The sequence below is a fragment of the Vitis vinifera genome, chromosome 7 (assembly GCF_030704535.1).
Source record: "Vitis vinifera cultivar Pinot Noir 40024 chromosome 7, ASM3070453v1".
Lineage (NCBI taxonomy): Eukaryota > Viridiplantae > Streptophyta > Magnoliopsida > Vitales > Vitaceae > Vitis > Vitis vinifera.
In genome coordinates this window covers 28,859,122-28,881,584 of record NC_081811.1, presented here as the reverse complement: position 1 = coordinate 28,881,584, position 22,463 = coordinate 28,859,122, and the positions used below count along the sequence as shown (strand labels likewise).

The following is a 22,463-nucleotide window of genomic DNA, read 5'->3' as shown; positions in this document are numbered from 1 at the left end:
TAAAACCTTCGTATGAAAACGTGGAAAGTGGAATGATAGAGAACAGATCTGCGGGAAATTTTACCGCCATAGAGCTCTCCGCGAGAATTCAGGCTTCTATGTTTCTCGCTTTCAAACTGGTCGCGTGTCGTGTGGATACTACGAAGCGGAACCGGGACCTTAGATCTCCTGTATTTTCTTACCCACCGGGATTGAAAAGACCACTGAGAGGAGATTTCTGATGATGAGGATGAAGAAGATAATGGTCAGGTAGAGGAAATTGATGAGGAGAGGACGAAGGGAGCTGTAGTTGGGGGAATTGTTGCAGAGAAAAAGCAACTGCTTGGGGTTCTTTCACGGGCTCTATTTGGATGTGAGGGTTCCGATCCTACACATCCAAATCCAACGCTAATTCATCCAGATTTCAAATCAGAATTGGAATCCACCGAAAGAAATGCAGAAATGGAAAATCAAGTTTAAAACCTAATACGATTTCCTCCTAAGATTTTCCAAAGAAAAACACACCAACAAACTGAAACAATACTTACATAATCATTCTGTTGAGTTGAGCAGATAAATTCAAAACCTCGCTTCACAGAAGTAAAATTTTAGGCCGAGCCTATAGAAAATGTTAAAAGAGTATACAGTGAAATAAATTGGACCAAAATAGACGACGAAGTTATGAAGGAATGTCAATCGGGGGCTAAATTATAAGTATCGACATATTGTGATTGGTGTTACCTTTTAATATGTAGCGATTCGTTATTAGACCCTTCACAAAATCATTTTTTCTTCTCATATCCTCACTCTTTCTTTATAATAAAAAATGATGATTATATTTATATTCAATACAAGGGATGTTTTGGTACATACACTTCTACCCAATTTGAAACCGGTGATTGATGGTTTGCTCACTTTAATGACAATTATTTTGATATTGATCTAAAACTTCTTAATATGTGTCCATTTGATGTCCAATCCTTGAAAAAATTCATATTTTCTTCTCCTTTTACCACTTTTTTTTCTTGGTCACATTAAATAATAATCATATTTATATTTAATATAAAGCATATTAGTTGAACGTCTATTTGACATTGATGATTGATGAAATTATTCATTTTATCAACGATTATTTTGAAGTGATCTATCGTTCTTTTTCTATGATGGGCGACTAATAATACCACTCGCTTTAGTAACAATCATCCTAAAATGTTCCTAACTTTTTTTTATACTTTGTACTATATGAAAAATGGATCTCATCATCCCACATATTGACAATAAGAAAGATGGTTAAATATAATTTTGTTAAAGATTTTACGGTGTTGATTTATTAAGCGATGTGTCTTCAAAGTTTGATATTTATAATGACAGGTACAAGGGTTAGATTTGTAATATGACACAAATAAAATTTAAATTTCTTAACAAAGTAATTTAAAGAAGGTTGTTATTTTGCATCAATTCATGAGATCCGATAATTATCCTTCATTTGTATTAGACTTGGCATGAATATGATATATCAACATAGAACGATTAATGATGTTGATTATACTAAAACATTTAATTTTCGAACCATTGAAATATTGTCTTGTTCATGGAAAAATAATGATTTAGTTCATGGATATTTCATGTGGTTCAAATAATAATATATGGCTTCGAAATTTGTTTATTATTATTATTTAATAAATAAAAGTATTATATTGACAATTAGTAGAGATAAAAACAACGATTGATTACAAAGGCTTGTCATTGAATTCATCCAACTAAGTGAATGAAGGCGATTAATATAAATCATAAAAGTAATAAATTATATTTTCCAAAGGATTATGCATTTTATAATCACGTCATTGGCTCTAGATACTATGTATGTGTGATTTGGTCCTATGGAATAATTTTATATATGTATTGGGATGTATTGATTGGCTCTAGAGAGTTCATTCAATTTCCCTTTAAATGAATTGTCTAAAATAATTAATACCGTTAAATGTTAAATTTATTTATTTTTATATATTAAAATTATTTATAAAATTAATTGTTACAATTTTTCTTATTTTGATTTGAAAGCTAATAATTTGAAAATAAACAATTTAATATATTTCAAAATATCTCAAAATATTAAAAATTTAATTACTATAATACAAAATTTATAATGATATATAATTAGTGATTTGGGCTTGTCCTAATACTGTTAAATGTTAAATTTATTTATTTTATATATTAAAAATATTTATAAATTTAATTGCCATCTTTTTTCTTATTTGATTTGAAAACTAATAACTTAAATATATATGTATATATATATATAATTTAATTTAATTCCAAATATCCAAAAATAATATGAAAACTTCTTATTATAATGAAAATATAATTAGTGATTTGGGCATGGATATTGCTCTGGGCTATAAATAAAGATTGACTTTGGGTTTAAGTGTTAATTTTTGATATGGACTTCAGGTCTCGGGCTTTGTCTCAGAGCTTGGGTTGGGCTTATTTATTTCATTCGGGTTGGTTCTTGTTTCGGCATTTCATTGTTCCGACTTCCGAAAGTTGCAAGAGGCAGAAAGGTGAAGGAGTGATGTCTGTCCAGAAGAGCACCACGTGCACGGCTAGATTTGCTTGCGTCAGGAAGAAGATGTGAAGGGTTTATAAAAAGGGTAAGGGCAGAAACGAAGAAGGGTGTGGAGGAGATTCTTGGTATTTTCTTGTTGGTATTTGATTTTTTTGATTCAGTAAAAAATTTATAATAAATTATAAAAAGGTAAAAAAACAAATAACTTAAAATCTGAAAGTAAATTTATACCATATTCTGTTACATTTAACGGTTATAAAGTCACACATAGATCTTCTTTTTTTATTCTACTTTTCATTTAAAATAAAACAAAATAATAACTAAAAAAAATAAAAGGAAAAAATAGGTTTTGACTCATTAATTTTTAAAAAAAAAAAGAAAAATGAACCATAAATTTTATAAATTAGTTTTATCGTCACACATTTAAAAATATTTTAAAATACATGCATTTTTTCATAAATCGGATAAAATTAATAAAACATTTTCGTAGTAATTTTATGTATCTATAATACTTTAATGTGAATATTTAACAAATAAATTTATTATTTAAGATTAGTAAAAATATATATCAGTTAAAATTAATAAGGGTGTGAATATGTCAATTTGACGATTTAAAATAAATTTTAAGTTACCTCTATTAAACAACCTTAATACTTAAAGTAAAAATTAAAATTATACTTGATTATTGAAAAATACTAAAAAAAAAAATGTTAAGGAAATATTTTCTTATTTTTAGTTTTATTATGAAAAAATTTAATTATAATTAAAATTAGTAAAAAACTTATATATTTTTAAATTATTTGATATTTTATATAGAATAGTTAAATAAGTGAAATAAGTTTGAAGTAGAATGTAAGAATAATTTATTAATTTTTTTTTTTTTTTCTCTACTTCTCTTTTCTATTTTATATTTCTCGCATTTTTATATTTATTATTATTATTATAATATGCTAAACTCCATCATTTACATTTTCATTCACTCCTCACTAAGACGAAGTATCTGATGAGTACTACTTTTGTTGTCTTAGCTCTCTTGCATTTGAGTCTCATTTAACCCATTTCCCACTGAACCATGGTTGATCCCACGGATGGGTTCACCCCAGTCCCTTTACATCAATCAAATTTCGAGGTCCAAAAGCCCTATGATGTCCCTCAAAACCAGCGTTACAGCCACATCAATGGCGTCCACAAGCTGTGGGTGTACTCCACGGACAAGGCTCACACCACCACCAGCCACACTGCCTCACGGACCGAAATCCGTATTCGGGTAAGCAGTATATTTTTTATTTAGCACTAACAAACTTAAATTGTCAGGTAACTACACAATTGATCTTTGAATTACTTCCAGGGATATGATTATTCTTCGTGTGTTTGGCAATATGAAGGACATGGATACGTGCCAAGCGGGACCACTGGTGTGTCCATCATGCAGGTGTTCGGAGCCACCAATCGAGCCACAACCTTAATGGTTAGGTTTATGATGGTTCACTCACCAACTACAGAAGTCCAGTGCTAGTATCTGATATTTACAACAGGTGGTTCCGATTGAATGTGATTCATGATGCAGATGCTGGAATGGTAAAGATTTACATTGATGGAGATCTGAAGTATGAGGGTCCGGATGATGGCGGCAAGTCTCATTACTTCAAGTTTGGGGTTTATGAGCAGAACGACAGTTCCAACTATATGGAGTCGCGTTGGAAGGAAATCAAAGTTTTCAAGAAATAATCACTCGCAGAAAATATCTCAGAAATATTGGAATAAATAAATTAGCTAGAATAAGCTTCTTCAGCTTACAGCGATTAGTTGAGTAATTTAAATATAAAAATATTTAAATTAAAATATAAAATATTATATAATATTTTAATAATAGTAGGAAATAATAACTCTTAAAAAATATATAATAAATATTGAAATAAATAAATTAGAATAATCTTCTTCATGTTGAGCTCAAAGTGATCAGCTAAGAGTGACTATGCACTGTGTATACACGTGTGAGAGCTTTAGTCCGCGCCCCTTTGGACATTGATTTCTACTTTTGGATTAAATTATAAGTTTGTGTAATAGTTTTGGGACCCATTTAGAAAATAGAAAATTACTTTTTATTTTTAAAAGTATTATTGACAAGTTTTTAATTACAAAAATAACTATTTGTAAAGAGCTTAGGGTTTTAGATACTGTAAATGACTCAAGGGTATGGATGACATAATTAACCCTAGAGTTTCTGGATGATATAAATAACGATTTTTTGATAAAATCAAATATGAAAAAAATATTTTACATAATATTTTTTTAACATTTTTCTAAAACCAAACATATTATAATAAAAGTGTTACTAATAAAAATGTTATAAATTGATAACATTTTAATCACTCGGGGCTCTAGATAATATCATAATATATAAAAAAATCATTAAACTACACTAAATATAAAAGTTGATCAACTCAGTATTTTCTACACTAAATATAAAAGTACTAAAAAGCAATCATTCATGAATTAGTTGTGGAAGTGCGCAGAGTTCTATTAAGACTTTTAATTCTATTTTTTTTTCCTTTCCCCTTCATGAGCGTATCCGACCTTAGCTCAGTTGGTAGAGCGGAGGACTGTAGTGTGCAACAGCTATCCTTAGGTCGCTGGTTCGAATCCGGCAGGTCGGATGTTTTTTGGTTTTACATTATGGTTTGATGTATAATTTTTTTTCATATTTGACAAGATACAAAATCATAAATTTATTGATTTTTTTTTCTTTTGCTTTAAGGTTATGTCACAAATGAGTTCTAATATGATTTGAGCATATTTTAACACATTTTTTTTTACAATATAATTAGTTATTTTCAATAACTTATTATTTTCTATTTCAGATAATTTATTTTTAAAATTTTTTCGTTGACTTATTATATATTTTTAAAATTTTTAATTGAATATAAAATATTAAAATATATGATTTTTTTAATATTAAAAATTAATTAATGAATCTGTTTGATTTTGTTTATTTTATAATATTTAATAAAAATAAGATATTAAAAATTAATTTAATATTTAATACTATTAAATATTATTTAGTCTTTAGTTTAATTAGAATAAAATTAAAAAAACAAAGATATAAATGGATTAATTTCTTATAGATTAATTTTAATACTCAACATCATAATTGTCCATACAAACATTGCTAGAATTCTCGCCCCTATTCTTACAATTTCTTTCTTCACACCTCATTTTCCGGTCAAGCAAACAAGGATAAGGTTCCTTGTCCTTCTATGGCTGTCTCCCAATTCACTTTATGAGAGGTAGTAGTAAGATACAATGCTTCATGAAGTCATAACTTTATGCCCATTTGGAAGTTCCAAAATACAAGAAAAAAACCTCAAAATTTCAAGGATTTTATATATATATATATATTAATCCTTTATTCTAATATGCTACTTCATTTATTTTTATATATTCCATTTATTTTAAAAGATTAAATAATTTTAAAATATAGAAAAGTTTAATTAATTTTAATTATATTTAATTTTTATATTTTTATGCTAAAACCAAAAATAAAAAACATATTCTCTTGATTTTTTTCCATAGTATTTATGCTTGTTTTATTATTTTTATTATTTTCTTTTTTATATAAAAATACATAAATTTTGAAAATAGAATAATATATATATATATATATATATATATATATATATATATATATATATATATATATATATATATATATCACGATAGAAGATTGAACCAAACAAATCTCCCAAACAGCCATTCTCACTTTCTATATATACTAACCCTTCCAACCCTCTATAGTCACTCTCCTCACACCCATTCTTCTTCTTCACAAACAAGACAATGAGTAGTACTTCTTTTGTTGTTGCCTTAGCTCTGTTTCACTTGAGCTTCTTTCATCTCAATTTCCACCAATCCAAATTTGAAGTGCAAAAGCCCTACGATGTGTCTCAAGACCAGCCGGTGTCCACAAGCTCTGGGTCTCTTCCACGCACCGAGATCCGTATTCGCGTAAGCATGTCATAAATTTTTCGGATTTTTAAGTCGTGGTCCATTTACAATACAGAAATATACTTTTTCAAAAATGTACTAAATTGGATTATGCTAATGCATGTGAATGTTAGGGCTACGATTATTCCTCGGGTACTTGGCAATTTGAAGGTTATGGATACGTGCCAAGCGGCACGACTGGTGTGAGCATCATGCAGGTGTTCGGAGGAAGTAGTCGAGCCACGACCTTAATGGTTAGAGTTTATGATGGCTCGCTTACCAACTACCGAAGCCCAGTGCTAGCGTCCAACATCTATAACAAGTGGTTTCGATTAAATGTAATTCATAATGCAGATGCTGGAAGAGTTCAGATTTACATTGATGGGACTCTCAAGTATGACGGCTCAGATGATGGAGGCAGCTCCCATTACTTCAAGTTTGGGGTTTATACCCAGAATGATCCCTCCAGCTACATGGAGTCACGTTGGAAAGGAATCAAAGTTTGAGGAAATAATCACTATGTGATGGATGAAAATGTGTAAGATGTTGGGATTCATAAATAAAATAGAATAAATTCATGCTTAGCCTAATTTTGCTTGCTGATTCATGAAGTATTTGAAGGTATTGTTTGAGGTAATATGCAAGATATACTAATGAAAAAGTTATCATAAGTACTGCATCATGTCAACATGTTAATAGGAAGGTGTTGTAAACGTTCATAAAATCGTATCTAATAATCATTTGTTTGCTGAATAGGGATAATTTCCCACCATTGATTCATGTATTTGCTTGATTGATTGATGTAGAGAATGTTAGACTTGACCCAAGTGGTTAAATCTTATTGATCAATCAAAGAAGTGAAAAGTTTTTTATAATAGGAAGGAAATTTGAATTCCAATGGCTTAAGGAGATTGAGTAATTGAATATGTTCAAAAGATTTGACTAAATTCAATATTTGTCATTTTTGTCTTTAGAATCCTAAATTCTCTTTCATTTTCAATATTCATAAAGAAATTTTTTATCAAGAATGATTCTATATTGTCGACTTGTAGTGAAAAGTTTTGCAAAGAATGATTCTATATCCGACTTGGAGCTACAAAAAATTGATTCACTACAAGAATGGTCTACTTCAGAACCTGAGAGCACAAATTCACCATACCCCAAAATGAGGACCATGAAAAGAGACTACCTTCAAATTTGCGGGTTGACTTGACTTATTAACTTGCATCTAAAAAGTAGAGCTTAATTGTTCTTATAGTTCAAAAGTCAACAAAGCTTATAGTAGTCTGTAACAATCACAAAGCAAAAGTCGACATGAAGCCCTCACCATAGAGACAACCTCCAAACTTGTAGGTTGACCTGATCGAGTGATCTGCACCTAAAAAGTAGAACCTAACTTCTTTTGTCCACATGTGCCCAAAAGTCAACAAAGCTTGTAACAGTTTGTAGCAATCATAAAGCAAAAATTGGTACAAAGCCCTCACCATAGGGCAAGGGAAGCATTCGATAGCCTTGGTAACCACTCAAAATTCCTATAAAAATTTTCAATAAGGTCCTCTCCCTACCAGAAATCCTTTTTTGTATCCAACAAATGAAAGAATAAAGTTTTTAGTTATTCGAGAAAAATTTTAGATTCTTCATGACCAAAATATATTCGACTAGTAAAAATTCAACTCAATTGAAATGTATTGAATTTAGATCAAAACTTAGATTTTTGTGTGATTATGCATATATCTAATCCAGTGATATCAATTAAACGCATATGAAACCTCTTAGAATTTTCCACCACAACTCAAATTCCATGTATCATATTGTACTTTCTTACAACCTCAGAGCAAAAATGAGTTAATTTCATTCAATGGAAGGCCCCATCAGAGGGCAAAACGGTTAATGCATTAAGGTGATCAAAAGTGAGTTACCCATTTCAATACTCAGTGCCCTTTAAGATAGGGTTCAGGGTACTTCACTGATTCTGAATGCATGCCACACTTCAATACAATTCAGTAGGGCTGCTGGGATAGATGGGGTTGGATATAATTGCCATACCGCTGGTCAACAATGGCTAGTGATACTGCTACCAGACAAATTTTTTTTAAAATAGAAATAAAATAAAAACCAACAAAAAAAATGTAATAATATTATGTAATTCATTTAATAATCAAATCTTATATAATAGTTAGCCTCTCAGTGAGACAAGTTTATGATTTAATTGATAATTAGATTAATCAAATATAAATTAGATGGATTATAATTATAATAAGGTAATCAACACAATAGTTAAATAAGTCAATTCTAGTCAATTTCTATTATGCATATAGACCAAAATCAATTTATTTATTAAATGAGTTCTACAAGTCGATATGAAATTGATCTAAATATCATTATATATTGACAAATTATATCAAACTTGACAACGTGGGCTGGATTGGACTGTCACCCACCTGTTTTATGTCTTCATGGGCCCTTTAGCCAGCCCAAAACCTGAAGGCTGGCTACTAAGGTTGATGAGACCATGATTTTGCATATCAGACGAAAAATGCACTCCTGGAAAGAAAATAGGAGATCTAACAAGTAAAAGATTAGAAACAGAATGGGAGAAGGAATTGCAGAACAAGCTTAGAAAAAGATTAGGAAATGAGAAAGAGCCAAAATATACTTAGAAGTGACTCACCATTTTTTAAGATTTTAGTCTCTCATATATATATCTAATGCATTTCTGTATATCCTCTACAGTGAAATTTGGTTTCTTAAAAGGGAAAATTTGCTTTGGGCGTTGTCTAAACACACCAGAGAGTAATGTCATGGTTTATACAAGAGGAATTAAATTAGACAAAAACAAGTGCCATAGATGAAAGACCACACGATACTAGTAAATATCCCATTCAAATTCAACCACAAAAACTACAAAAACAACTTCAACAATACCCAAAACCAAGTTAAAACAAACCAAACCAAACAAAGACTCAAAAAAGCTTCCAACATATGTAAGTATGTATATATATAAAGCTGCCCAAAGGCTTATCTCCTAGCCTCCACTCCAATCAGATACTCGGTGGCTGAACCGGGGACTCGGCTGCAGGAGGCGGGGCAGCAGGGCTAGGCGTGTATGCATCGCAGTAGCCTCGCAGAATGTTGCCTTCTTCAGCAGTGAAACCCAGGGAAGTGAGCATTGTAGGCCAGCAATTCCTGGTGATGATATCGATTGCCCCGCAACAGTCCGGTCCGATATCAGCCTGGCCATTGAGGAAGAAGAGGATAATCTCATTCGTGCATGACTTCAGCTCTACAAGCGCATTCCAGCATTCTACTAACCCTCCGCTCGTCTCCAGCCTCGCCACAAGGTCCAGCTCTGCAGGCTTCATGCTCATGGGCAGTTCCCTCGATGCAGACGCGTTGGTTATCAGCCATGAGAGTGCCACCAAGAGAAACACGTTCTTGATCAGAGCCATGATGTACTTATATCTGGACAGAGAAAGATGAAGAAAAAGATGAAGGTTGGAGGTGATTTTATAGTGTTGCAGGCCAGGGAGAGGAGAGGCCTGACACTAAATATGTGATTATTGTCACCATTTACATGGCTTAATTCTCCATTAATTAAATGCAAATGGAGAAGACAGATGATGGGTTTCAGAAACGGTCAGTTTTGCTGATCAAACATCATACTTGGAGGCCACTTTCTGCAATTAATCTAGGCCTAGAATCTAATGAAAAGTCCTCTGGACAGCTTTTTGCATGGCTGTGCTGCCTTGAGGAAGATTGAGGTATTGAATGGGACCTTCTGGTTGCTTCAATAGCCGTTTAAAATCAGCCCATTGGAAGATTTGGAGACTCTACTCATTTATTCAAATCTCTGTAAGTCGGCAGTTACATGTAATCTGAAAGACCAAAAATAACAAAAAATTATAAAAATGTAGCAAGTAGCTCATGGAACACAACTTTCTTCGTGTTAAGACCACACAAATTTTATAAATATAGAATCCCAGGCAAAACATAACATCAAGTGGCTGTAGTTTAGTGGTAAGAATTCCACGTTGTGGCCGTGGAGACCTGGGCTCGAATCCCAGCAGCCACACGATTCAATGTTGAAATTTTTTGCTCTCCATGTTCATAGGTTTTTTTGAACTTGATAGATAAAATAAATAATTTGATAATAACAAGATGAGTAGTTATCCGTTTGATAAAAAAAAGACGGTCAGTATATATTGGGAATACCGTTTAGACAATTACCTTTTCAATAAACAAATTAATCACGATGCTTAATAAAAAACTTAGGTGTTAGTTTATAAACTAACTCAATTTAAATTAAAAATAAAAGAAAACCGTTCATTCTCTTTATCTTAACTTTTTAATTAATAACTTAAAAAGTATAGGTAGAAAATATCATCGCATTTATCGTAATAACAAATAAATAAATAAATAACTAAAATAGTTGCCATAAGCCCATAACCAAGCCCATTGCTTCGAGAGTGAAGACAAACCAGCCCAAGCTCGCACCCAATGCGTACGGTCAAGTACAACCTCCCGTCCTTGTCACCGTACTGGCCTCTCAACCAACCAATCCAAACTCTGAGCCAATACCACTCTTTCCCATCAATTCTGCCAGAAGTTTCTCACACTTTCTCGGGATTTCTAACTTTACATCCGAGCATCATCAGCCAGCTGTACCCTTTCTGGGTCCCACTTTACATGCGTCACCAGGTGGACCGTGGTCTACACGGATTAGCAGACAAGTGTGTTGACCATGACCCAAAAATTTTAGCACGTGGCGTTGTATTGTTGGATTTTAGATTTGCGGGTCTTCCATTGAATTTACGTAGCGAATAAGAAGCAATTAAGTATAAAGTATTGCACCGAAGAATATGTAAGAGAATCATCATTGGGGTATGTTTAGAATAAGATATCGACCAATAGTTGTTTGACAAGTGTACATCTCACATAATTTTCTTTTATTATACTAGCCAAAGGAAAATGAAAACGTCCACTACATTCCTCCCAAATTCAAGTCAATTGATATAAATAATTAAATTTAAATTTTTTTAATAAAAATACAAAATAACAAGATTGAAGCCTTTTTTCTTTTTGGGTGTTTGTGAAATTAATTTTTCTCTCATTTCTTTATAAATTTCTTAGATTTTTTAATGATAAATAATAAAATTTATGGTGATAAAACTTATGCTTACTTCTTTTAGATCATCCCATTTATCATATGATTAAAAGAATATAACATTTTTTTCTATTTTTAAACTAGTGATTAAACACAATTTTTTTAATATTTATCAATAAAAAATTTAAAATAATTAAAAAAATTCATTACTTCAAAAATTAAATATAAATTTTCAACCATATATAGAAAATGTATTCAATGCATGCGAATATGTCAATATATTTTGACTTAATTAGATAGCTCAATTTTTATTAAAAAAATAAAATAAAATTCATCAAAATTAAACACATTAATAGCAAAAAAAAAAAAAATCACCGCAAATTTACATTATCAATGGCCTATTTAACATTATCTTTTTGTTTCATATTTCAAATTTTTTTCACAGGTAAATTTAATTAAACTAATATTTTATTTTTTTAATTTCTTCATTAATCACTCTTTTTATTTTTATTTATTTAAATTTTTTTTTTCATAAATGGGCAGGATTACAACCATTCATAAAGTTCTAATTTTTTTTATGGGAAAATATTTATTTTTATACCTTGTGTTTTTTTTTTAATCAATGATCAAATTAGGAGAGAAATTTTATGAGAAACAAAATAAATACAGAGTGAGAAAAATATGAGATGAAGGTGGCCAAAGGGTGAGTAGTGGAAAAAGAGGTTCTGGAGTAGTGTTGTTGGTGAAGCCTATGAAGTAGGATCTGCTCAAGAGGAGGAAGATCATGTCATTTCTTCTCTATCTAATCTCTCTTCACGGGTGTTAATTTATTGCTAAGTCGCCAAAAACCATGGATTTTTGAACGCCAGAGAAGATTTCTGATTCAGAAACCAAAAATTTTCCAAAATTTCTGCTCCCAATTCACTCTATTCCTTTCTAGGGAAGAGGGTTTTACTTCCTTTCCTTTTTGGTTTGTCAACTTTTTGTGGTGGGGACAGGAGCCACTGGATCCCACTCGGATGATTGCGCTCTCATCTTCTCCCGTACGCCTCCGTTCTTTCAAAATCTCCGTTGTTTTGTATCTGGACTCGTGTCATTGATCTGTGGGCACCAGCCAGGGAGGTGGGTGTGTCGTGGAATCAGCACAAGCGCGAAGGAAGGGACCCTTTCGGGTTCTTTATAATTTCGTACACTCAGTTCCATTGTCTTTTGCTATGTGCTGTTTGGGGGAACAAGGGAGTGTTTCTGTTTTTCAGTGCAGAGTTGGGGGTTTCCGGGCGAATCAATTCCCCGGGTGATCGGTTTTCAAGGTGGGTTTTTGGGTTATGGCCACCGGAGGTCGACTCGTTGCTGGTTCTCATCACAGAAATGAGTTCGTGCTTATCAATGCTGATGACATTGCTCGTGTAAGGATCTTTCAAGTTTCAAAGTTCCTGTTCGATTCATATTTTCTTTTTTGAGAATACCTATTTTCCTGTTCTGTTAATTTTTTCCAAGAAAATTTGGTTGTTGATGGTAGATTGATGCGGTTTATGTGTCTTTGCTTTTGGTCTCAAGTGGTGGACTGGGATTTTTGATGGATAGATTTTTGTCGGTTTTGGTTTTCCTGACTGAATGATGGTTTTTAGGCTATGCAATATGATAATCAAATACAACCATACTAGATAGCTGAACAGAAAACCTGAAAGAAGAACAGAGAGAAGTTTTCATAACTAAGATTTTTTAATTATTTATTGAACATGGGAACTAAGTTTTGGTTAAAATACTGGAGTTTTGGTCCTGTTTGAAAATTCAATAATTTAAAAGTTGGAATACTAGATATAGATTTTTTTATTTTTCAGACCCTGTCTGAATGATATTTTATTAACAAATTCAGTGCACTGATATTTTTTTTATGGGGTTGGGGTGTGTGCTTGGTGGTTGGCCTATAAGGATTGGGATGTATTCTGGATTAAACTGACCCTGAACCTTAGTTTTGTTTTAGTTCTCATCCTTCCATAATCAAAAGTTCATAACATTGTTATTATGGTTCGTGGGTTTTTTTCAGATCAAGTCTGTGCGAGAATTGAGTGGGCAAATTTGTCACATATGTGGGGATGGAGTGGAGATTACAGTGGACGGTGAGCTCTTCGTTGCCTGCAATGAATGTGCCTTCCCTGTGTGCAGGCCTTGCTACGAATATGAGAGAAGGGAAGGAAATAAGGTGTGTCCTCAGTGTAAAACCAGATACAAGCGCATGAAAGGTAAGTCTCTGCATTCTTCAATGTGGAGATTCCATGGCACAGCCCTTAAGCTTTGTGAATTATCTCTGATAAGCAGCATGATTTGCAGGCAGTCCCAGGGTTGAAGGCGATGAGGAAGAGGACGATATTGATGATCTAGAACATGAGTTTGATTATGCAAATTCTAATACTTGGGCCACACAAGAAGTTGCAGGGGAGATGCTCACTGTATGCCTTGATATTGATTGCGGTAACCATGATAGTGCCTCTGGGATCTCTACATGTTCAGAATTGGTTTCCCCTCCCCTTAGCTCTCAAGTCCCGCTATTGAGCTACCCCATGGAGGTGAATCAATTAGCTTTCTGAATCTCTCCATCTTTATATGCCTGAGTGTGTTTATAAATGCATTCAACACACTATGATATAGTCTTTTTCTTGTTCTAGAATGCTGATATACATGCTGACCAACATGCCTTAATAGTGCCCCCATTTACGGGTTACAGAAATAGAATTTATCCCACACCATATAACGATCCATCTGTATCTTGTAAGTCTTTTTCCTCTGTTCATTCACATTTCCATATTTCACTTGCTTGCATTTTGATAAATTTCATTTTTAAATACTTAGTGATTTCCATGTCTTAGTGCAATCCAGGCCAATCGTTCCTAAGAAAGATGTAGCTGTATATGGATATGGAAGTGTGGCATGGAAGGATCGAGTGGTCGAGTGGAAGAAAAGGCAGAATGAGAAACTTCAGATGGTTGAGCATCAAAGACAAAATGAGGATGGAGATGTTGGTGGGGATGGACCAGATGATACTGATTTGCCTAAGTAAGAAACTATTCAAAATTCTTTCATGTCCTCTTGCTAAATTATTATACAATTCTCCACCTTAGAATAAAATCCGAAGTGTTCTACTAAAAAAAATAGCATAATGATATATTTTCAGTACAAGATGAAGGTTATTAAGAACCATTAAGAAGTGGAAACCGCTCATCTTTCATGCTAGTTGCAGACTCACACTGACATTACTTGGTTGATTGCCTTCTGATGTCTGGAAAATTGTCTAGGTGCCTAGAACTAAGCTTCTCAAGAACTATGGCAAAGGCATGGAGCTATAATATCTTAAATAGGAGGGCTTCTATATGCATAATTTTGGCTTTTAAGTCTAGAATTAGGGTGGGTTGAAAACCGATATTGATAGTCTGCATCATGGTGTCCACATTATTGTTCTACCTAAGATTAATTAAAAGCTCAATATCTTTATTTATTTTCAACATTTTCTTCCCTTACCCCCTACATTTTGCTTTCGTACAAGTTTGAGAGCCTTTCTTCCTTTGCTTGGGAAACTTACTTTTGGGCTTTGAGACGTAGAAGGAGAGAAGTATGGTAGTCTTTTTGAACCGTGGACACTCTATTTGATTTGTTTTGAACTGCAGAATTCTGATTTTGCATAGCTTAAGATTAGTGGTGAGTCATGTTCATCAGGAGTTTTTGAGGCTTTGATGGGCTTGTCCCTTCTTCCCTTTTTGGGGGTTTTTGAGCTCTCATGTGAATAATCTCCTTTTTAGTTCTTTTTCCCCCTCCTTTTTGGTGATTGCTTAACTCCAAAACCAATATTTGAGACCTTCATTGGGAGGGTAAAAAATATGTTTCAAACTATGGAATTCTCAGATGAGATTTTATACTGTTTATCTTCACAGTATGTTCCATCTAATCTTTTCCTATACACTGTTCTATGCTTGCTTTTATCTGTACCCTGGCTCATTCTTTTTTCCTTTTTCCATTTTTTTTGGGGTTATTTATGAGATTGGTTGATATATTTTATCAGGATGGATGAAGCGAGGCAACCACTTTCAAGGAAGTTACCCATTCCTTCAAGCATAATAAGCCCTTACAGATTGATAATTATACTCCGACTCATAATTCTTGGCTTCTTTTTCCATTATAGACTTCTTCATCCAGTTCATGATGCATATGGCTTGTGGGTAACATCAGTTATATGTGAAATATGGTTTGCTATATCATGGATTCTGGATCAGTTTCCAAAATGGTGTCCAGTACGTCGAGAAACATACCTTGATCGGCTCTCACTAAGGTAACTAGGCCAACCATCTAATTTGATTCATCATTTTTGCGAAGTGGTCTTCTGATGTGTTCAAGCTCATCATCTGCTCCTTAAATTCTCAGGTATGAAAAAGAAGGGAAGCCTACTGAATTGGCCAGCATAGACATCTTTGTGAGCACGGTTGATCCTACAAAAGAACCTCCATTAATCACTGCAAACACGGTTCTCTCCATCCTTGCTGTGGATTATCCAGTTGATAAAGTTGCATGCTACGTCTCAGATGATGGTGCTGCCATGCTCACTTTTGAAGCACTTTCTGAGACCTCTGAATTTGCCAGGAAATGGGTCCCTTTCTGTAAAAAATTTAGTATTGAGCCCCGTGCCCCTGAATGGTATTTTTCTCAGAAAATCGACTATCTCAAAAACAAAGTTCATCCGGCATTTGTGAAACAACGACGCGCAATGAAGGTTTGCTACTGTCCCCTATATAAAGACATAAATTCTCATTACAGTTGATCTGTTTCAATGAAGGTGCAATTTCCTGTATAATACCTTAAGTTTCCATATAAAGGTAATGTTTGATTATATTATTTTCCGGGTTCAGAGAGAGTATGAGGAGTTCAAAGTTCGAATAAATGGGTTAGTTTCCATGGCACAAAAGGTTCCTGAGGAAGGCTGGACAATGCAGGATGGAACTCCATGGCCTGGAAACAATGTTCGCAATCATCCTGGCCTGATCCAGGTGATGACTTATCTTTCCATTTTGCAAGAACTGTCTTCTCTTGGTTGTCACGGAACCTTGTTGGAATTGAATAGGTTCTGTTAAATGTATCATGAATGTGATATTCTATGTAGGATAGGAAAAAGTTTCTAATAATATGTATGAATTTCTCTTAATCGGATAGACATGTTTTAAACTCCCAAGAGCCCTTTAGGTCCAAAATGAACAATATTTACATAATTGGGAGTAGATCATTATAAATAACATTAGAATTAGACCATCAAAGCTGGATTGGGGGTCAGGGTGTTTTTCACAAGGGATGTTATGTTTATTTGTTTAACCAATCCTGTCTGCATGGAGGGTTTGTTTCATACAATCCTATGTTGGGTAATTGTAATATTTGAGCCTTTAAACTATGTTTAGTTCCTAGAAAGTTTGAAGGAGAATGTAAGAGAAAGAAAATAAAGAGAAAAAAATAATTGAAGAACAATAAAAAATGATTTAAAATTAAATTATGTTTATATATTACTTCAAACTTTTTCACTTATTTAATTCTTTTATATAAAAATTAAATAATTTAAAAATATACAAATTTCTTAATAATTTTAATTATATTTGACTTTATTTTTCATTTTTCATAGTAAAACAAAATATGAAAAAAAAAAATTCTTAATATATATATATTTTTCTTTTCCTAACACTTTTCAAGAAGCAAACATATAGCGTTAAAGTTGGGATAATATTTACACAACAAGGGCATGTCCTTCATAGAAATATCTTGTGTTTCCTAATTGTTAAATGTTTTTCTCAGGTGTTCCTAGGCCACGTTGGTGTTCATGATATTGAAGGAAATGAATTACCTCGTCTAGTTTATGTCTCTCGTGAGAAGAGGCCAGGGTTTGAACATCACAAAAAAGCTGGTGCTATGAATGCTCTGGTAAACCTTAAATCAATAACACCTTCATAGATCCTTTTTCTTTGGTTGCCTTTCCTTGTCTTCTGTTTTTACTTTTAGTATAATACCTGGTTTCGATGAATAAACACTTGGCACAGAATTTATTGAGCTTTGTTGCTGTTTTTATGAATATCCAAGGTGCGAGTTTCAGCAGTCATTTCAAATGCCCCGTATCTTCTGAACGTTGACTGTGACCATTATATCAACAATAGCAAGGCACTTAGAGAAGCTATGTGTTTCATGATGGACCCCTCATTGGGTAAGAGAGTTTGCTATGTCCAGTTTCCCCAAAGATTTGATGGGATCGATCGTCATGATAGATACTCAAATCGAAATATCGTCTTCTTTGATGTATGTATACCTTTTTCTTTTCTTTTTTTTCCCTTTATTGTTTCTTATATCATTGGGAAAGCTGATTTTTCAATTGAAACAGATTAACATGAGAGGCTTAGATGGTATACAAGGACCGATATATGTTGGAACCGGTTGTGTCTTCAGAAGGCAAGCACTTTATGGTTATGATGCTCCTGTCAAGAAGAAACCCCCTGGCAAGACCTGTAACTGTCCCCGATGTTGCTGCCTGTGTTGTGGGTCTCGAAAGGGCAAAAAAGTGAAGCAAAGGGACCAAAAAAAGAAGAAAATGAAGCACAGGGAGTCTTCAAACCAGATATATGCACTTGAAACCATTCAGGGGGGAATTAAAGGTGTGGATTTACTTTCAAAGACAATTTGCCATTTTGCTCTATGTAGGATTGCATTTTGCAAGAGTCGGTCGGGTTGATAGGTAATTCAAGTTCAATCCAAATTAAGAAACAATTGACCATTTCTAATTGGAAATATTCAACCCAAACCTAACCCAACTTCGTTTTTTTAAGATTGAGCTAATGGAGTTGCATAATTTAAAATCCATGTTCCGTAAATTTTTTTTTTTAAAAATTATATATTTATATGATAATTTAAATAGTGAATAGGATAAAATTTTAAGATAGTAATAAAAAAAAGTAATATAATATGATTTTTCTTAAAAGTCTAAAAAGAAAAAAGAACAATATTGTAATATATATGTCATCAATATTATAAAAATATTAAATTAGAATTAGTTGGGTTATTTGAACTTGGTTGGAGTCCAAATCAAATTGAGTTCCAGTTAAAAAATTCTAACTCAAACTCAACTCAAGTATTCAAAATAATTACAATGATTACTCAATCATGTACAAACCACGAGTTAAGTTCTAATTGGATTGGAGCAATCCATTCAAGTTACACCCTAGTTTTGGGACTAAATCGGGGATTTGTTATTGCAGGAATCTACACCGAGCAAGCATCCAAGACATCCCCAGATGAACTTGAGAAGAAGTTTGGGCAGTCACCCGTGTTCATAGCCTCTACGCTTTTGGAGAACGGTGGAATTCCTGATGAAGCCCGTCCTGCGTCACTCTTGAAAGAAGCCATCCAAGTCATTAGCTGTGGCTATGAAGATAAAACAGATTGGGGAAAGGAGGTAAGGAGAAAAAAATTCAAAGTTCTGAAAACCTTCCATTAGCAAGTTCTACCATTATCACTTCATTCCTTTCTAAATTTTCAAACACTGAACCAGGTTGGCTGGATATATGGCTCTGTGACAGAGGATATACTAACAGGGTTCAAGATGCACTGCCATGGATGGCGGTCTGTTTACTGCATACCCAAGCGGCCTGCATTCAAGGGCTCAGCTCCCATCAACCTCTCAGATCGTCTGCACCAGGTTCTTCGGTGGGCCCTTGGGTCTGTTGAGATTTTCTTTAGCAAACACTGTCCAGTCTGGTATGGCTACGGGGGTGGCTTGAAATGGCTGGAACGATTTTCCTACATAAACTCCGTCGTGTATCCTTGGACCTCAATTCCATTGATCATTTACTGTACCTTGCCAGCCATCTGCCTCCTCACCGGGAAATTCATCGTCCCTGAGGTATCCCCTAATCCTATTCGTTGATATCATATTGGGAATTTTGGAAATAACCCATTAGAGAAGGATGATTGTCATTTTCTGTGAGCCTCTTACAGAGCTCATCCCTTACTCAAACTGTTTACAGATCAGCAACTACGCAAGCATCGTGTTCATAGCACTCTTCATATCCATAGCTGCAACAGGCATCATCGAGATGCGATGGGGTGGCGTAGGAATAGATGATTGGTGGAGAAATGAGCAGTTCTGGGTAATAGGAGGTGTTTCATCACACCTTTTTGCTCTTTTCCAGGGTTTACTCAAGGTTTTGGCCGGCGTCAACACAAATTTCACCGTTACCTCCAAAGCAGGTGACGATGGAGAATATTCTGAGCTTTACCTCTTCAAATGGACATCTTTGTTAATTCCTCCAACCACATTACTGATCATAAACATAGTTGCCGTCGTGGTTGGCATCTCCGATGCCATCAACAATGGATACGAATCCTGGGGCCCCCTGTTTGGTAAACTATTCTTTGCCTTATGGGTGATAGTCCACCTCTACCCCTTCCTCAAAGGACTGATTGGAAAAAAAGACAGGCTGCCCACCATCATCCTGGTCTGGTCAATTCTGCTGGCCTCACTCTTAACTCTTTTGTGGGTTCGAATCAATCCATTTTTGACCAAAGACGGCCTTGTCCTGGAGGTTTGTGGATTGGATTGTGACTAAGATATTAAACAGAGTTTAGATCGTTTTTACTTGCATCCCAGAGAAGCAGTTTTTTTTCCGGTTTGCAAGACAGATTTTTGTCCTTTGGACCAGCTGCAAGAACACTTCTCTGCTGCCAGGATCTGCAAGATGACTAGACATTCCAGGGCCAAGGAGAATGTCCATTGCTGAAGAAAGCTAGAGCAGGAAGATGTATAGTTACAACAAAGAAAAACGCAGAAGCTGACGGATCGATTTTCATTTGATTTTTTTTACAGGGTTTGATTGATTCTTTCATTAGATGCATCTGAGCTTCTGATTTTTTATTTTCTACCTTTTATGTTCTGGGGTTATTTCATTGAACTATAGAATTCATTCCCTTTTCAACAGGGGCCATCTCAAAGGTTTATTTTCATGTAACTTCTTCTCACTTCATTACATTACATTTTGGACAATGTAGGCTGTCAAGTCTCTATTCTTGGTACTATGACATTCTTCTTTGTTCTCTCCATCTTTCTTGTTCCCAGAAGTAAAATAAGAACACTCTTTAAAGACCATAACTACTGAAAACAATGGTATGCACGTGGAAAAAGGTCTGGCTATGTAGATGGTGGTGTCTCCAAGTAGATCCCATTATCGATCAGTGTACTTTATCTTGGTCTTATTTCTTGGAACCCTTATTCATTGATTTCATCATATACTTTGATCGGTCTAGATTAATTTTTGTTAAGAGAGCTTAATATAAAATTCAATAAATTATTATTTATTAGTTAAAACCTTAGTCTTTTCAAAGTTACACTATCAATATACCTTTTTTAAAATATGCCACTATGACTTTAATTTTAACTTTTACTTAAATAAAAAAACAATAAATTGTATCAAACAAGACTGAAACAATAAACTCCTTTAATAAAATCATCCAAATTGATATTAAACTCCTTTCTAGCATTAAAAAATTTTTGCCCCCACAAAGTACATCTAAATAGGACAGAAGCTCCTATAAAATATACGTTTTAGCTTCTTAAAAATTAATTTAAACATTCTTAATCTAAACTCTGATTAATTTTATTAAAAAATATGATATCAAAATAATTTAAATAAAAAATAAGAAAATTAATTTTTTTAATAATTTATTTTTTTAGAAGTAATTTTTTTTATTTGTGTTAAAAGGATGAAAATCAGTTTTTTAAATCTATATATTCTCAAATCCACCAACTCTGTCCACAACAAAAATTTTGTCACGATTAAAAACAAAAAATCGTGGAAACGGACCGGCGGCCAGAACCATCCCAAAGAAGGCTTTTAGAGACCATAACAAATATTCTGTCACGATTAAAAACATGAAATCTCGGAAACGGAGCCGGGACTAGAATTATCTCAAAGAAGCTTCTAGTGACAGTTGGTCAAAAAGACTGGAGATGGCTGTTGGAGGAGGCCTGGGTTTCCTAGTCTAATGCTTTAACACAACGCTGGAGGTGGCTGCTTATGCACCATCCCTTTGACAATGAATGGCCCAAAGTCTAGGCGGCTGGAGCCTGGAGGTGCCTGGTGAAAATCTTTAGTTCCCATCAGGTTGGTCCAAAATGGATTATTAGTCTTGAATCTTGATTGATTACCGAATAAAATATCAACCAAAGGTAAATTTGCTTGAAATAATCCTGATTAATAAAACCATATTTGATTGAAATCGTGGACTGAGACCCAACATCACAATCAACTCAAAGAAGGTTACGATGATATTGGGTCCGAGTAAGAAGCTCCAAAGCATTCTATACGATGAAAATATTACCGGTCTACATTGATTTGCCTGCGTTCGGTCCCAAACTCGCAACTGTAGAGTGGCTTATCGGCATCATCAACCATGGGTTTCTGAGATGACATCCTACATTTCTGTTAATGAACTAGCTAGAAGTGCGTGCATGGAGGACCACCCTCAAAAACCTTAGCTATATGGCCTGCTATCATTTACTGGTGTCACTCAAGGATGCGAAGGAAGTCTTTGATGCATGTAACATATAGGATTCTGTCGATACCGGGCGTTTAGGGTGTCTATGTGAATATTTTCCAAATCTGTTCTTAAAAGCAGTTATCCATTGTTTTTTCTCTTGTTCTTCATCAAATTATTATGTATTTATATAGAATGCAAAAAAAAAAAAAAGTTAAATATTTTTTAAGGTATATTTTGAATTATTAGTTCAGAACATATCTTTTTTGAACTAGAAAATTGATT

General features: G+C 33.7%; 4 protein-coding genes, 2 non-coding genes and 1 pseudogene across 11 annotated transcripts in view; 5 read left to right on the top strand and 2 right to left on the bottom strand.

Moving 5' to 3' along the window:
• Positions 1-696, bottom strand: part of LOC100266278 (uncharacterized) — a 41,278-nt gene extending 40,582 nt beyond the window's left edge. For 4 of the 6 annotated variants that reach the window (XR_002030444.2, XR_009466268.1, XM_059738720.1 and 1 more), the window contains exon 1: positions 65-687. Coding sequence is in view for 4 of the 6 variants with exons in the window: in XM_059738720.1 (XP_059594703.1) it covers positions 65-70 (6 nt within the window). In the remaining 2 variants the exon portion in view is untranslated. Of the gene's footprint in view, positions 1-64 lie in introns of all 6 variants that reach the window. The other 2 variants (XM_010654598.3, XM_010654600.3) reach the window with 2 other exon arrangements.
• A 2,921-nt stretch (positions 697-3,617) lies between these two features.
• LOC100255979 (citrate-binding protein-like) lies at positions 3,618-4,420 on the top strand (annotated as a pseudogene).
• A 697-nt stretch (positions 4,421-5,117) lies between these two features.
• TRNAY-GUA (transfer RNA tyrosine (anticodon GUA)) lies at positions 5,118-5,202 on the top strand. The gene is given in 2 exon segments: positions 5,118-5,154; positions 5,167-5,202. It is a non-coding gene; the product is annotated as a tRNA-Tyr (tRNA).
• Positions 5,203-6,365: 1,163 nt separating this feature from the next.
• Positions 6,366-7,141, top strand: LOC100250840 (citrate-binding protein). Its single transcript, XM_002275137.4, has 2 exons — positions 6,366-6,550; positions 6,664-7,141. Exons 1-2 carry the CDS (start codon positions 6,383-6,385, stop codon positions 7,033-7,035), a joined length of 540 nt encoding a protein of 179 aa, XP_002275173.1. The 5' UTR covers positions 6,366-6,382; the 3' UTR covers positions 7,036-7,141.
• Positions 7,142-9,533: 2,392 nt separating this feature from the next.
• On the bottom strand, positions 9,534-9,978 carry LOC104879948 (egg cell-secreted protein 1.4-like). The gene has a single exon (XM_010654712.3). It carries the CDS (start codon positions 9,976-9,978, stop codon positions 9,571-9,573), a length of 408 nt encoding a protein of 135 aa, XP_010653014.1. The 3' UTR covers positions 9,534-9,570.
• A 551-nt stretch (positions 9,979-10,529) lies between these two features.
• On the top strand, positions 10,530-10,601 carry TRNAH-GUG (transfer RNA histidin (anticodon GUG)). The gene has a single exon. It is a non-coding gene; the product is annotated as a tRNA-His (tRNA).
• A 1,690-nt stretch (positions 10,602-12,291) lies between these two features.
• On the top strand, positions 12,292-20,744 carry LOC100264552 (probable cellulose synthase A catalytic subunit 9 [UDP-forming]-like). The gene is made up of 14 exons (XM_002277599.4): positions 12,292-13,039; positions 13,681-13,876; positions 13,965-14,200; positions 14,300-14,402; positions 14,501-14,687; positions 15,688-15,954; positions 16,047-16,392; positions 16,529-16,666; positions 17,457-17,582; positions 17,739-17,951; positions 18,034-18,304; positions 18,905-19,101; positions 19,198-19,548; positions 19,673-20,744. The coding sequence occupies exons 1-14, from the start codon at positions 12,959-12,961 to the stop codon at positions 20,252-20,254; spliced, it is 3,294 nt and encodes a 1,097-aa protein (XP_002277635.1). The 5' UTR covers positions 12,292-12,958; the 3' UTR covers positions 20,255-20,744.
• The last annotated feature ends 1,719 nt before the right edge of the window (positions 20,745-22,463 follow it).

Coding starts and splice junctions, on each gene's coding strand:
- LOC100250840 (XM_002275137.4), top strand. CDS start 6,383: ATGAGTAGTACTTCTTTTGTTGTTGCCTTAGCTCTGTTTCACTTGAGC. Junction 6,551..6,663: donor GCACCGAGATCCGTATTCGC/GTAAGCATGTCA, acceptor TGTGAATGTTAG/GGCTACGATTATTCCTCGGG.
- LOC104879948 (XM_010654712.3), bottom strand. CDS start 9,978: ATGGCTCTGATCAAGAACGTGTTTCTCTTGGTGGCACTCTCATGGCTG.
- LOC100264552 (XM_002277599.4), top strand. CDS start 12,959: ATGGCCACCGGAGGTCGACTCGTTGCTGGTTCTCATCACAGAAATGAG. Junction 14,688..15,687: donor GATGATACTGATTTGCCTAA/GTAAGAAACTAT, acceptor ATATTTTATCAG/GATGGATGAAGCGAGGCAAC. Junction 16,393..16,528: donor AACAACGACGCGCAATGAAG/GTTTGCTACTGT, acceptor TTCCGGGTTCAG/AGAGAGTATGAGGAGTTCAA.